The 17067-nt window shown below is 33.1% G+C and overlaps 3 protein-coding genes across 3 annotated transcripts; all 3 read left to right on the top strand.

Annotated features, from left to right (window-relative positions):
- Positions 1 to 1015: 1015 nt before the first annotated feature.
- On the top strand, positions 1016 to 4688 carry LOC142833800 (olfactory receptor 8K3-like). The gene is made up of 2 exons (XM_075945621.1): positions 1016 to 1926; positions 4643 to 4688. The coding sequence occupies exons 1-2, from the start codon at positions 1016 to 1018 to the stop codon at positions 4686 to 4688; spliced, it is 957 nt and encodes a 318-aa protein (XP_075801736.1).
- Positions 4689 to 7849: 3161 nt separating this feature from the next.
- LOC142833735 (olfactory receptor 8J3-like) lies at positions 7850 to 8821 on the top strand. The gene has a single exon (XM_075945492.1). The coding sequence runs from the start codon at positions 7850 to 7852 to the stop codon at positions 8819 to 8821; it is 972 nt and encodes a 323-aa protein (XP_075801607.1).
- A 6798-nt stretch (positions 8822 to 15619) lies between these two features.
- LOC142833678 (olfactory receptor 8J3-like) lies at positions 15620 to 16567 on the top strand. Its single transcript, XM_075945370.1, has one exon. The coding sequence runs from the start codon at positions 15620 to 15622 to the stop codon at positions 16565 to 16567; it is 948 nt and encodes a 315-aa protein (XP_075801485.1).
- The last annotated feature ends 500 nt before the right edge of the window (positions 16568 to 17067 follow it).

Genomic DNA, 17067 nt, shown 5'->3' with positions numbered 1-17067 from the left:
AAATCATATCAAATTATCTGTTCGATTAATTAAAGCTTTATTTAATTTTAACTTTATAGTGTTGCTTAAAGTATAAAATATGTGTAACATGGAGTATTAAATATTATTATTATAGACCGTAAGCTTTTTTTTTTGTAAAAAGAGAATTTTGAGTCTTCGCTATTAAATCAATACTAAAACCCATTCTTCCTAATTTGCTCAGACATCTTTACATGTTTGTAAGTTCTTTACTGTAATATACAAATAAATTTATGAAAATTATATTGAAACAAATATTAAAGAAAATTTTATACGCCACATATTTATATCATGTACACATATTATTTAATTAAGGATTATACAAATACGCAGGAAGAAATTGAAACACAGCACACAATTCCATATTATTTAGTTTTGGCATAGTAAAGACAAAACCCAAAATAGATCCAGTGAAAAGCAAGAAGTTTGACCTAATTACCCAAATAATTATCATTTCAGATCCATAAAGAGTTCAGTACTGGCCAGTGGGATGTGCAAAAAATCAAGTGAAAACAATCTATTTTTGGTAAGTTACGCCTGGTTAAAAATGCCAAACAGGACCCACATGTAACTTTTGAGAGTTTCTTAGGGAAGAATAGATTTTGTTTGCCCCTGCAAACGCACGTGAAGGGAAGCTCTACAAATTTAAATAATGATGGAACCATTTTAGATTTCACACTGGTCTTCAATTAAATATCTAATCCAGCTGTAAAAGTTTAAAAAAGGACACCTAAATATTTGTATACATTGAATTATATTATTTAATTACACAAATCTTCTTTAGAACCATTCTTGAAATCTGCATCTCTTTCTTTTTTAAAGGAATGTGGGAGGATGTTACATGTGCATATTAAAGATGTGATTTTAAATCCTAAAAATCGAAAGAATTCGGTTTATTTTCCCTATATTAGTTTTTAAAAGTTCCTCCAATTAACAATAAAATACAGTACTTAAATGCTGATTTCTCTAATCAGAACAGGCTTTCTTATAAGCTAAGATGAAGAACCACAACCTCACAGTGGTGACTGAGTTTATCCTGATGGGAGTCACTGACCGCCCTGAACTTCAGGGCCCATTGTTCGGACTCTTCCTCATCATCTATCTGATATCACTGGTTGGCAACTTGGGCATGATCATCCTCACTATGGTGGATTCCAGGCTACAAACACCTATGTACTTCTTTCTCAGACACTTGGCGACTACAGATCTTGGCTATTCAACAGCTGTGGGGCCAAAAATGTTATCAAATTTTATTGTCTATCAAAACAAAATATCCTTTAACCTTTGTGCTACACAGTTAGCCTTCTTTCTTGTGTTCATAGCTTGTGAACTCTTTATTCTATCTGCAATGTCCTATGACCGCTATGTGGCCATCTGTAAGCCTCTGCTTTATATGGTCATCATGTCAAAAAGAGTTTGCTGGGTGCTGGTAGTAATTCCTTATGTTTACTGTACAATTGTGGCTCTACTGATTACAATTAAAATTTTCACTATGTCTTTCTGTGGCTACAATGTCATCAGCCATTTTTACTGTGACAGTCTCCCCTTGTTATCCTTGGTCTGCTCAAATACACAGGAAATTGAAGTGATAATGTTGTCCTTGGCAGCTTTTAATTTGATTTCTTCTCTTCTGGTTGTCCTTGTGTCCTACCTGCTCATCCTGATAGCCATTCTCAGGATGAACTCTGCTGAGAGCAGACGCAAGGCTTTCTCCACGTGTGGGTCCCACCTGACTGTAGTCACTGTCTTCTATGGGACTTTGATATTTATGTACGTGCAGCCCAAATCCAGTCATTCCTTCGACACTGACAAAGTGGCTTCAATCTTTTACACCCTCATCATCCCTATGTTGAATCCCTTGATCTACAGTTTGAGGAACAAAGATGTAAAAGATGCCCTTTATAGGACAGGGAAAAAAATACACAGTGCTTTCCTTTGAAACACACTTAGGAGTGGAGTCTTTCCATCTTTGTTTTCCACAAAAATGTTTAGCAGGTACAAAGGATCAACATAAAATTAAATGTTAACATTCGTCCATGTAGTCAAATATCTAAATGTTATAAATGAATTCATGAGGAATACAATAGATTTTATCCCATTTTATTGAAGAGAGCTGGATTCTAATTCTAATAATGGGATAAATTTGATCACGCTAAATATTTTTAGAATATAAAGATCACATGATTTTATGGTAGCACATTATACAACTTAGAAACAACAGGAGTATGTTCGGTAGAGCAGGGTTAAATGCTGGTTGTACTATTGATACATTCATCAAGTTTTGTAATGTATTGCAGCTTTTATGGAAACATATTTACCTTTTGGGATTTATTCATTTTTATGAGTTGTGTGAAAATCTAAATTTATCTAAAGCGTGTTCCCTCTCTTGGATTGTAAATCACCATAAACGTTGTTTAATTACCCGATCCTGAGAAGGGCATCTATGACTCATTTCCTTTTCCCATAACAACATTAATTTCATTTATGATGCCCATAGTTATGGTTAATTTGGTGTATTCTGCCTCTCAAATAACCTGTAGCGTTTTAGTGCTGTCATTTTTTTTCATAATTCAGTCTATATATGCCTTTAAGTAAATGTACCACTTCAGATAAATGTTTAAGTTCTGCTGCAAATTGGTATAAATGTTCCTTTTATTTATTTTTCACTGGCTCAATCTTTATTTTTTGCCTGCTCTTTGTACATTATTTAGTTCTCTAAATCAAAATAATAAAATTACTATAAATGTCATATTGTCTTATTCTTGCATTTAATACGTGAATGTATGAATGTATTTCTTGTTCTTCTCTGATGAGAGGACATTCTTTTATTTGACCCACACAACACTGAGTGTACTATTGGATTCAGTATGTTTGCTGATGGTAACAAACATAACATAATATAACTATTATATTAATTATAATAATTTATATATAGCTAATAATATGATAGTAATATTTGTTAGAACAAACACATTATCACAAACAAAAATATGCTATATTTCTTACAAAATTCAGCAAAAACTTTTTAGAAATATATTTTTATGTATTGTTTCAATTTCTCATATATATATTCTTTCTAATCCATCAAGGCTCACAAAAGTATTTCCTCCTTAGATTTCATGTCATTTTATTTGCATAATGTAACAAATGTATCTGTGCCACCAATGAATTGCTAAGTAAGAGATCTTTGGGTTAGTAAATGGGTATGAATAGTAAGATGGAGATCTGTAAATGAAGAGTTAAGAAAGGTCAATCATACAGTTGAATTTCTTAAAATAAAATTATACAGTTAAATCATAGGAATACATAAGTTTTATATTTTGAAAATACTGTAATTTAATAATAGAAAGTTCGATATGAAAAGTAAAACAACACTATTTGTCATTGGTATCCATCAAGTAATAAAATACTTAAATTACTGCAGCTTTAACATATTTTCTCTCCGTCAATTAATTTCAGTGAATAGGTATAAATTATATTCCAGAGAAAGATAAAATATCATTGACATCCACATTTGAAGACACATTCTGAAATGAGTAAGCCTCAATAGTACATTTCTAACATACACAACAGCATTTTAGATTCCACATCAAATGAAAGATCATAAAGAATAAAGTGTGATGACGTTTGCAATTGTTCATATCAATTATGTTGAAATTCATTTTGCATTTTATTATCATGCAAAGTCACTAGAATTTCAAAATGTTTCATATATTTTTCTATACCGTACAATTTTTATAAAAAATAAAATTGGATAAAACAATTACCAAGAAAATTTGTTTCACTGAATCTAATATTCTTTACGATGGTCATCAAAAGTATAAAATTCTGGTTAGAACAAGAACCTTAAAATAAATTAGAAAAACAGGGTATCCGTGAAAACATAACCTAGGTTCTGAGATCTGTGTCAACCACCCGTATCAGGTTGATTACAACTGGATCTAGTTGTAGGTTCTTGGGAGCAAGTGCCACGCTCCTTTCTCTGCAGATCCCTGCACTCGTGCACATATATACTCACAGGTGCATGCACCCACATAAATAAAAATTCAATTATATTTAATATATATTAATTTAAATTAAATATATTAAAATATATATTTGGTTGTGGGAGTATTCGACATCACAATTTTATTGTGCACTTTTATTTCATTACAGTTCAGTGGGGTTTTGTTGTTGCTTTTTCTTTTGATGTTTGGTTTTATTGTGTTGTCTTGGTATTATTAAAATACTGTTCTTGTTTCTTTTTGAAAAAGGAGTTAAATTTCAGTGGGTAGGGAGGGGGAAAGGATCTCGAAGAACTTTGGGGAGCAGGAAAATATGATCAATATATTTAAACATGAAATTGTTTTCAGAAATGACAAAAACAAAAAATCTTAGAATATATTTATAATAGAAAAATAATAAATCAAGTTTTCCTCAATAAAAATCACTCCACCTCTGCCCAAATGAAGTGTATGTGACCTGACTGGCAGGGAAAATATACTAATTGATTTAGAAAATGAAATAATTTAGCCCTATAATTTTTTGCTAAACTAAAAATTGTGTATTTTTTGAACTTTTAGAAGAATTAAACAAATTACTACTGCATTGTACAACTATACAATTCCTTAGTGAATACATATTATATAGCAAATCGGTTTAAAGTCTCATATCATCTTGAAGGAAAATAGTAAGTTTACATTCATTTTATACCTATATTTAAAATTAAACCCTTATGCCACATTCTATGGTTTTACTAATTGGATCTTGTTGTAGGTTAATTGTATTTGGTCCCCTTAAGCTCACAGAGAGTGACACCATTAGGAGGTGTGGCTTTGTTGGAGTGGATATGGCCTCCTTAAAGGAAGTGACTCTGGGGGCAGGTTTTAAGGTTGTCCATGCTCTAAAATCTTCTCAGTGTCAGTCCACTTCCTGTGGCTGCATATCAAGATATAGCCAGCACTACATTTGCCTGAATGCCACTAATGCTCCCCCACATTGTGATAATAGAATGAGCCTCTGCAACTCTAAGTGAGTCACCTAAATTACATGTTTTCTTTATGAGTTGTCATGGTCATGGTGCCTCTTCACATTAATAAAAATAATCACTAAGACAGATCTCCTTCCCAGGGAGATTCTCACTATGCCCTACTTAATATGTTGTACAGAGAAACACCACAAAAGAAACAAAGAAGGAATAAGCTGATGAAATCATTGCATCCATCCACTAATGTGAACATTCAGACAAAGCAGTGGGCAGCATTCATGTTTCACCGTCTGTGAAAAGTTGACTGGAGACTTAATTAATGAGCTCGCCATTTGTCTTTCTTTCCCTCTGGAATCAACAACCATTATATAGAAAATTTGTTTCTCATGTTCAGAGACTTAAGCAAACAAGCAAATACAGCTCAATGAGGAAATCTTTAGGGACAGACATATTTAAAACTTTTCACTTATCTTCATGAGGTCATACTGGCGATAAGTTATAGTAGATGGTTTTTATAGCTAAGTCGTGCCAAATGTTTCATTGATCTGAATTCAGAGTCCACGTGTCTTTTAAATCAATTTATCAAAATTTTGGTCTAGAAATTCTTTTTCTAGATTCAGCTTCTGATCTATGATTGTTGTATCAAGGTGCAAAATTTGTGCTTAATTATATCCAACATCTCTCCTGATTAATTAGTCTGAGCTCTTTATTCAGAGGAAGTAACAGTAAGTAAAGAGGTGTATTTCCCATAGCATATAGAGAGGCTTTTAATTTGCTTTAGAACGGGCACAACACAGGAACACCTGACGAAACTTTGACATACATAATTCTGTGCTTCTAAAAATTTCTTATACAATTACTAAAAGTAAAAGGTGAGTTTTTCCTCCTTTTTTATTTTTTGTCTAATGGAGTACAGAGAGTCACTGATGCTTAAAGTTGAGTGTTTTTGTTCACAATTGAGTAGAGAGACATCAAGAGAAATTCAGGTTCTGTCCTAAAGATAATGTTTGGATAGCGTGAAGCCAAATATTTAAAGATGAAAGGATAAGTTATTTCAATAAGATTTTAACAAGAATAAAAGCTAGCATGCAATCAGTTCTATGGCATTGCTATTTCAGTGATATTAAATAACGTAAGTTGTAATGTCATTGGCTTTATTATAATATTTTAGTGCATGAAATATTGACCTAGCTAAATATACAAAATATTCAAAGAAACTCCTGCTTCCAAAGCGATTTCCACAAATATTTAGCCAAAAATTTGCTGATGATGGCATTGATTCTTAAGCTAATAATACATTTATAGAAAACACTATGCCAAAGTCTATGATACCCAGAATTTTATATGTAACAATTAGAGAAGAAATAGTTACATTAAAATCAATTTTATCACAGTGCTATATACCATTAGTTGGCCTTCTAATAAAACAAGCATTTCTGTCACAGCATGACACAAAATATGAGTGGGAATTGATAAAAGAAAGATACATCAACCCTATAAATTCACATTTGATGCATTGTATAAACATTTTATATTTCAATCAATCACACCAGATTTACATTATGGTTTGTTACTGCATGTATTGTTTTATATACATGCCCTAATTCTAAAAACACTTACTTTCTACTGATATGTAATATTTGTACATATTAATGTAGTACAGTGTGAAACAGTGTGCATATAATGATTTGTATTCAATTGAATCAGCATATCCTATATATTACAATATTTTCTACTTAACCTTTTCAATTATTAAGCAATCTACTCTATTTTCCCAAAGTTTACATTACACAAAATTATAATATATTTTCTATATGTATTTCAAAGTTGAAAGTCCTTAGTAAGGTAATAAGATGGAATTAATTAAGAATTAATTCAGAATATTCAACAAGATATTCAAAGCAGGAGAATAGTACTAACTACTAATTGCTACTGAAATCAGTTGTAGATTCAACTGTTGCATTTGAATAACAACACAATTACAAAATATCAAAACCCAGTTATCTTAAAAACTCACAAAAATTGACTAAACTACTAACAATCAAACATGTCAGTTACAGTTAGCAAAATCACAGTCAAGCTGATTAAGAATGACATTAATACATTGCAAAGATTTCAGATAAATTTACTTCATTGACCACTAGACATAAAAATATTTCAGATAATTTTTCACATGCTGTTAATCAAGTATACAGACAGTAGTTGGAAGGACATTTCTGAGTTATTGCACAGAATGAGATATACATGAGAACCAGTCTTAAAAATACTGTTAATGATGTATTAAAATACATTAAGATCCTTAAAAACAATGTAACGATAATGCTATAATAATAAGCTATAATAATAAGCTATAATGTAATTTCCACAGCATGGGCTGCAAGAAAAAAATGATAGAATTTTAATAACTAGAAGTCAGAAGAACATAGCAGGACTGGATAAATTGGGAGAAGAAATGAATTATGATTAAAGAAGATTGAAATTTGGAGTAAGACATTAAGATGGAGTATGTCAAAAAGGAGAAGTGTTTGTGGGAAACTGACTCAGAAAAGTAAGAGGAATGAAAGTTAATAACCAAATGATCAAAAGATACTAGCTCAAGTCCTCACAGGTGGCTTGTGATTTATATAATAATATCAATGTGAACAAACAGCTGTGCAAGACTCTTTCAAGGCAATATAATCTCTGATATTTTTTGATATTTATGCACAGTTAAGGAAAAATTAACTACCATTTAACATGCTTAAAAGATTGTCATTCTAAATAAAATAACTATGAATGAGATATTTAGCAATTTATTATTTAAAGCAGAAAAATGATAAACTGTTAATATTCTTTTTCACATTGAAAGATGAAATAACAATATAAATGGCTCCTGGGAATCTCACTCATGTTACAGAGTTCATACTCATGGGGGTGTCTGATCGTCCAGACCTGCAGGTCCCACTTTTCTTTGTCTTCCTGCTCATCTACATGCTGACAGCAGCAGGAAACCTGGGCATCATCACCCTCACCACCGTGGACTCACGACTTCAAACTCCCATGTACTTCTTCCTCAGACACCTGGCTGTCATCAACCTTGGCAACTCCACTGTCATTGCTCCTAAAATGCTGGTCAACTTCTTAGTCAGCAAGAAAACCACCTTGTACTATGAATGTGCGACCCAGCTGGGAGGATTCCTGGTTTTCATTGTAGCAGAGATCTTCATGCTGGCTGTGATGGCCTATGACCGCTATGTGGCCATCTGCAACCCCCTGCTCTACATGGTGGTGGTGTCTTGGCACATGTGCTTTCTGCTGGTCTCACTCACATACTTCTTCAGCTTTTTCACAGCCATCGTTGTGACTCCTTGTGTCTTCTCTGTGAATTATTGCTCTTCCAATGTAATCAACCACTTTTACTGTGACAATGTCCCTCTGTTGGCACTGTCTTGTTCTGACACCTACCTCCCAGAAACTGTAGTATTTTTTTTCTCCGGGACAAACTTGTTTTTCTCTATGACTATTGTTCTTATATCCTACTTCAACATCATCCTTGCAATTTTGAGGATCCGTTCCTCTGAAGGAAGGAAGAAAGCCTTCTCCACCTGTGCTTCCCACATGATGGCTGTCACGGTGTTCTATGGTACACTTCTCTTCATGTATCTGCAGCCACGGACCAACCACTCGCTAGACACTGACAAGATGGCTTCTGTGTTTTACACCCTAGTGATACCAATGCTGAACCCTGTCATCTACAGCTTTAGGAATAAAGATGTAAAGTGTGCCTTGAAAGAATTTCTGAAAAATCCATGCCAAAGGTTTAATCTTACAAGAATTTGTAATTATAATTTTTCTTAAAGATTTTGATTACCCCTTAACAAATCATTCTTCAAAGATATTGTTAAATGAATGGACATAAAATTTCAGAAGCAATAGGATTTGCTTATGTTATTTATTGTTTTATCCCATCTTTATGTGACTAAATAAGGAAACTATGCAGGTAATTAATAAATTATAAAAATGTAATTTTAGATGGAATATCATATACCCAAAGGGCAACCAAGGGGCATAAATTTTGCTTACTTGTTGAATTATTGCTTACAATCACAAATTCCTGGGTTCAATCCTAGTACGAAAATGTCACTGTTCACAGAAGGACAAGAGTATGCCACAGCACAGAAACTGGAGGGCATTGAAAATCCTATCATTGAGGCTATCAAGACTCAGGATTTCCAGAAACATTCGTGATCTGAGTGAATATTATGTATAATTATATCTTTTGTTTATACAGCAGGTTATGCACTCACCAAAATGTTAACACTGGAGTTTGCATTTATTTTATTCTTTGTAAAATTTGTTCATATATTTTACACCCTGACTGCAGTTTTATTTTATTCTTAATTATAAAGTGTATAACAAAAAGCACTATTTTCAGAAGAAGAAAAATAGTGAAAGAAGTGTTCTGTTCATGCAGATATTTGATATGTGAAAAGCCAAACGAAACAGACCTCCCCTCAAAAAAACAAGTCCCCTCCTTTTTCCATACCTCTCCTTAGCACATACATCAGAAAATTTTGATTTTTATCCTAACACCAACCTGGCAAGTTTTCATTTCAAATTAATATTGTTATGTAGAGCTATTTTTGTAATTGTATCTGAAGTTTAAGCACTTTATATGAATTTTTAAATAATGAATTGGAGTGAAGATTCACTCACCAAAATGTTGTCTTCCTGTATTCAGAAAACCATAATATACTTGTAAATAAGAAGGTGAACCCAAAGAAAAACATATAATTATCCTGCTGGATACTGGAAGTAGACAAGATCACCAGGCAAAAGTTGGGAGCATGGGGATAGGGGAAGGGGTGGGGATGGGGTTGGGGGAAGGGGAGGAGGGAGAGAGAAGGGAAAAGGGAAAGACTGGGGAGAGCTTAGAGGAGTGGGGGGAAGTAGAGATGGAGGAAGGGCAGATATAGGAGCAGGGAAGAAGATATCTACATTAAGGGAGCCATTTCAGGGTTGGCAAGAGACTTGGCTCTAGAGGAGATCTCAGGTGTCCACGGGGATTTCCCCAGCTAGGTCCTTGGACAGCAGAGGAGAGGGTGCCTGAAGTGGCCACCTTGCCCCACTATCACACTGAAGATTATCTCGAATATCACCGTAGAATCTTCGTTCTGAGAAGGATGGAGATAGAGACAGGGACCCTCATCAGAGCAATGGACTGAGCTCCCAAGGTCCAGTTGAAGAGCAGAAGGAGGGAGATGATGAGCAAGGAAGTCAGGACCATGAGGGGTTGGTCCACCCACTGAGACTGGGTGACTGATCTAATGGGAGCTCACCAAATCCAGCTGGACCGGGATTGAATGAGCATGTGATCAAACCGAACTCTGAATGTGGCTGACAATGGGGGCTGACTGAGAAGCCATTGATAAAAGCACTGGGACTTGTTTCTACTGCATGTACTGGCTTTTTGGGACCCTAGTCTATTTGGATGCAAAGCTTCCTAGGCCTGGAGGTAGTGGGAAGGGCCTTGGACTTCCCACAGGGCAGGGTACCCTGTCCTAATCAGGGAGGGTGAAGGAGGAGTGGGAGTGGGAGGGGAATGGGAGGAGGGGAGGAAATGTAAATTTTTGAATGGAAAAATAAAGAAAATGTAAAATATTATAAAGAAAAAAATCTTCAAATTTTTAAAACTAAGTAACATTCTAAATATATATTTCTCAAAATGTGACCTATGGATGACAACTAATTATATAAAAATCTCAATACTATCTATTAGAGAAATATAAATAGTAAACCTGAGTTATAATCTTAGTGCAATAACCATGGCTATAATCAAACATACACACACACAAGCATTTTGATGAGAATAATCATTAAGAAAAATGAAAAGACATTCCATAGAATATAACTTAGTACAGGCTTTGTGGATTATTATATATTTCCTCAAAATATTATAAGTGAGAGTATTGTCATTAATCTCAATGACAGAACGCTTGTTTTGCATGCACAATCTCACTGCTTAAGTTTTAAAATAATTTCCATTTCATGTGATTAGCCAAAGAAGAAAATTCACTACCATTTTCTTTATGAAATAAACAAGTAAAACTGCCTCCTACATATTTATACTTATATCCAAAGACAATTATAACTTTGAGCTTGGAGCAGAAAATTCTGCTTTTTTCAGTGGGTAACAATGAACAGACTCACAGTCATAGTGCTGAGAAAAAGTTACTGATTCCTTTATGTGGTAGAAATGTGGCACATTTCTCTAATAAATATTCCAGAGAATGTTATTCAGATTTTCACATTTCTTTTTCAATGTTAAAATATCATTTAAGATTGATCATGCCATTTGTAATAAGCCATTAGCATTTTATATCTATTACACATTTATTCATTAATTTCTTCAGTGTTTGGGGTAACATTTAAATTTTAACATCATTTCTTTCTTTTGAATTATATTAGAAATTAATATTAGAAAGATTAGTACTTATACTTGTGAATAGAAAGGGCTTAGAAGGAGAGTGAAAAAAAAACAAGAGAGTGTAATAGAAAAAAATGACAAGATACTGCACATTTTTCTTACATAGAGACTAGAGATTTGACCTAATATATATTTATGTATGCATGCACATGCATAATATTTGATCACACTGTGTGAAGATGTGCCACTGTTTTACCTCATCTGCTAACATATCTTCTGATTGGCTTAATAAAGAGACCAATGGACAGTAGCTAGGGACAAGAGGATGGGCAGGATGTCCCAGGAGAGAGAGGAGCTTGGGGGAAGAAACTGAGGCAGGCAATTTGCTTACAAGATGTGTAGGAAGTCAAACTTAATGTACAGAGGAGGGGTATCATGCTACTGTCAGAATGCAGATTATTTTATACAGGTTAAAGTTAAAAGAGCTAATTGAAAACAAGCCTAAACAAACACTAAGATTTCATGCTTAAGAAGAATTTTCATGTCATTTAGGAGCTGGAAGTCCAAGAAACTCCACCTACATACACACATACATATTTGCATATCTTGAAATGAGAATTATTTTGGTAATAGAAGAATATCAACAAAAATAGGTTTAGAAGTAGTGGAAAGATAAATCATGTACATGTATGAATATGCCACAATAAAACCTTTGTTTGATATACTTAATGAAAATAATTTGAAAAAGATGAAAGGCAAAATTGAACTATTTTCATCATCTTATTTTATATTATTTGCAAAATAAAATTTCCAAACAAAAATTTTGCATTAATTACATTTTTATTATTGTGATGAGACAGTGTCCAAGGAAACTTGCATAACAAACCTAAATATGCAACCATTTTATACAGTCATCTTTTCCCTGTGGAAACTTCAGTATTTCTTAATTAATTTGTCATAGCATTGAAGTTACAAGTTATAGCATTGAAGACACAAGAAAAAGTAAGTGGCCACAATCATTTAATCCACCTTATAGCACAATCATTCAGGAACAGTTATATGCAAACTTTCTGTGGAAACTTGAATAGGGACTTGACTAATTGAGATTACTGTTTGCCTATCCCTCTGGAATCATTGTTTTATTTGGAAATTTATTTTTTGTGTTCAGGGACTTTAGGAAAGAAGGAAATACATTTCAGTGAGAAGTCTTCGGGGACAGGACAAATGCAAAACCTTTCATTTATTTTAAAATGGAAACACTGGTGTTAGGTCTTGATGGTTGCTCCATGCAGGTTGGTTGTACCAAATATTTTATTTATTATTAGTATAGACGCAGAGTCCAAGTGTCTTCCAAAACAATTAATTTAAAATATATTCAAGCTGGAATTTTCATTTACCTTGCAACTTCAGCATCAGTTCTGATTTCCCCTTTCAGTGATGTTAACAGACCTTAATAATATCCAATACATTTATTGATAAATTAAACAGAGATGTTTATTCTCAGGAAGAAATGATGATTAAAGAGGAATATTTTTCATAGGTACAGAGAGCTCTCATCTGCCTTAGAACTTGTGGCTGTGTCTAAACTATCTCTGCATGTAGTTCTACTTTTCTAGAGAATAATTGCAAAATTACTGATTTTGTTCTTCTCTTTTTTAACTTCACATAATCAAGTGTAAGAAACCATAAAACTTAAAGAAACTCTAGTGCTAATAGTCTTTTTGTTATAAAGAACTTTTGGAAGATGTACAAAGACATTTAGGTTTTTTTTTTTTCAAATGGTAGGGTTTGAGTCTTTTACTCACCAAGACTTACATCTTGTTTCTAGAATACTGTTGATTGAGTGAAAAGACAAAATACATGTCGAGGACTCAATAGAATAAATTCTCGAAATCTCAAAAGTAAATTATGAACATTTTAAGTTTTATTTCTTAATCAACCCTGATACTTTCAGAGTTAATATGGGACAGTAATATGATTAACATTGTTTTTAAATGTTGAGCTATTGAGGTTTTGTGTAGTTTTGCTGATTAAATATTTCTAACTACTACTTAATTTGTATAAATATAAAAATTGAAAATATAAAAATAAAAATTCTGAGAGAAATGTTTAAGTAAACAAGATACTGTTTAAAACAAAAAGAAAGCCTTATTCTGTTCTACCAGATACTCATTTCAACAGTATATATTTATGACAATGATGTTGTTTTTGAGTATGTCTCTAGTCATTTTTCAGTACTTGGAGAAATTTGTAGTAATTAAAGATATTAGACATATATAAGTAATCAAACTCCAAAAAGGAAATTGGACAAATTCTTATAAAAATTCAATTAACTAATTGCTTATTCTATCCTTGATTCTTATTGTTAAAATAAGAATACATATATCCTCTGCATTGTTTGTCAAAGTAAATAATGTCTTGAACTTCATGTGTACAACTAGACAGGAAATAGTCTCCTTAATGTAAGTTAGTCACAAGACATCAAGTATCAGCTAGCCTCCTACCAAAACAAATGTGTATGAAGGCAGAGTGATAAGTCACAGGAAATGTGGGAGAAACAGGGAAACACAGACATATCAACTTTTCAGATATAGGATATATAGATTGAATAAATTGTATCTATATTATAAAAATATTCCAGATTTATATTGTGTTTTGTATTATTAAATACATTGTTTGGTATTATGTGACATAGCATTAAAAATACAATGTTTATTGACACATGGTATTTGTGCATAGTTATCGTATGGTACAATAGGAAATTTTAATGCATGTACAAGGTCATTGTACAACACTGTAATCACATTTCCACCTACTCAAACATTTACCACTTCTCTGAGCTGGAACATGTTCTATTCATTTTTTATGTTATTTTATAATCTGCTCTAAAATTTTTTCAGTATACAAATTCATGATTTATTTATCATATAAATTCCAGACTCAAAGATCCTTCACAGGAACAATTGATTATTGATCATTAATAGAGGAATATTTAAATGTAGAATAATTACAAATAAGATTTCTTTAGGATATAACCATATACATTTAAATAATATTGTTTATTTCTAAATGTATCACATGTACTAAAGTTATGAATGTACTAAAATAAGTGGATAAACAACAAATAGTTCTCAAAGCAAATAAAACCACAAATTCATAATGCAAAGGCTATAACATTAGTACCTGTTTTACCCAGATCCTCAAATGAGATTACTCATTTGTCTCATTATATGTTAAAATACTTGGAAATGTATTGCAACATGATCCTGTGGAATAGAAACATACATAAATTTTATTGATACAATTTTATTGATAGAGTATGTGCTTTACAAAAAAAGAAATATCTTATGCCTCATATTTTGCTTTATTGAAACAATTAAAGCATATTTATATAAATAATATTATGCATGATTAATATTATATAAAATAATAATATATTTTATATATGTAAAATAAAATTATTAAGGGTGGTTACACATGTCAGCAATCCTGCACCAGGATTGGGAGAGGGTAGGGTTGAAGATTTCATTTTAGAAGTCAGACTGGAATGTTAAGTCAGATCCAGTACCAAAAAAATATGCAAATCATTTTAAGTGAAATAAAAAACAATTTAAAGAGAATATGAGTAAGCTGAAATCAAATATAGAAATAGATTCCAGAAGGAAATGATAAAAATTGATGATTAGAATTTACAATAGTATAGTATCTAACATAAAGGATGATCAAAAACTAGAGTTGAGTTGGGGCAACTGAAACAGAAAACCGGAGGAGAAATCAGTGAAGGATACTGTGAGCAGTGGATTCTAAGAAACATATGCTCTGAAGTCAGTCTACAATCTATTCAAACCTTTGACTGCTTGTCTAGTAAGGCAGATGTGTGTAATGTGTGTGTGTGTGTGTGTGAGTGTGTGTGTATTCATTTTTACATATGAAAACATACATAGCTTAGACTAAAGTAACCCTTGGAGTCTTATAGCAAGCAAACAAAGTATGTAAATAAATAATGCAAACCTTTCTAAACACTCATTATTCTCTGATGAAGTTTTAGTTCTGGTTAAAACAAATGAGGCAAGAAATGACTAAAATTTATTATAAATAACTGTTTTGATTTTAAATACATTGATCCACAATAAAACATTTAACTACACATTATCTAATAGAGATAATAATTTTAACAATTTCTTAATACTTTTGTTTTCTATTGATTAGAAGATGTGCATAGCAGATAAATGGCTTCTGAGAATCTCACTCATGTCACTGAGTTCATACTCATGGGGTTATCCCAACGTCCAGAACTGCAGGTACCACTTTTCTTTGTCTTCCTGCTCATCTACACACTGGCAGTAGCAGGGAACCTGGGCATCATCATCCTCACTACCATGAACTCACGACTTCAAACACCCATGTACTTCTTCCTCAGACACCTGGCTGTCATCAACCTTGGAGATGCTACTGTCATTGCACCAAAAATGCTGGTCAATTTCTTAGTCAGTAAGAAAACCACCTTATACTATGAATGTGCCACCCAGCTGGGAGGATTCCTGCTTTTCATGGTTGCAGACATCTTCATGCTGGCTGTGATGGCCTATGACCGCTATGTGGCCATCTGCAACCCCCTGCTCTACATGGTGGTGGTGTCTCGGCACATGTGCTTTCTGCTGGTCTCACTCACATACTTCTTCAGCTTTTTCACAGCCATCGTTGTGACTCCTTGTGTCTTCTCTGTGAGTTATTGCTCTTCCAATGTAATCAACCACTTTTACTGTGACAATGTCCCTCTGTTGGCACTGTCTTGTTCTGACACCTACCTCCCAGAAACTGTAGTATTTTTCTTCTCCGGGACAAACTTGTTTTTCTCTATGACTATTGTTCTTATATCCTACTTCAACATCATCCTTGCTATTTTGAGGATCCGTTCCTCTGAAGGAAGGAAGAAAGCCTTCTCCACCTGTGCTTCCCACATGATGGCTGTCACGGTGTTCTATGGTACACTTCTCTTCATGTATCTGCAGCCACGGACCAACCACTCATTAGACACTGACAAGATGGCTTCTGTGTTTTACACCCTAGTGATACCAATGCTGAACCCTGTCATCTACAGCTTTAGGAATAAAGATGTAAAGTGTGCCTTGAAAGAATTCCTGAAAAATCCATGCCAACAGTTCAATCTAACATAAGCATATAACTACAAATCTGAATAAAATATTACATATGGTTACTTTTGTGATGATAGAATTGAATGAAATATCACTTCAATTTAATTTTTCAGTACCATTCAGGCTAATGACAAATTTCATTTTCATCACAAACTCTCGAATATTCTTAAAACCAAAAGTACTCTAAAGGTTAAAAATGCTGTGGAATGTGAATGAATGCATTGGTACAAAGACAGATTGGAACACATGAGAAGTATAGCCTGTATCTAGAAAGAAACCACATATCCAGGAACATCAGAAATCAGAGTTAAGAATATACAGACTTCAGATCAACAATCCGCAGTCTTGGTTGGAACTAAATAAGAACCTGTGAAAGGAAAGTTCACTACACACCATGGGAATTTCTTGTTTACATGGACAGTTTCTGTAGTCTGTGATATTAATATTTTTATATCATCTTATTTATTCTTATCTCCTTACTATTCCTTCTGGAAACTCAACACCATCGTCTCCTTCTTTTA

The sequence above is a fragment of the Microtus pennsylvanicus genome, chromosome 1 (genome assembly GCF_037038515.1).
Source record: "Microtus pennsylvanicus isolate mMicPen1 chromosome 1, mMicPen1.hap1, whole genome shotgun sequence".
Taxonomy (NCBI): Eukaryota; Metazoa; Chordata; class Mammalia; order Rodentia; family Cricetidae; genus Microtus; species Microtus pennsylvanicus.
The sequence above is the reverse complement of the archived record's forward strand: the minus strand, read 5'-3'. Positions and strand labels throughout refer to the sequence as shown.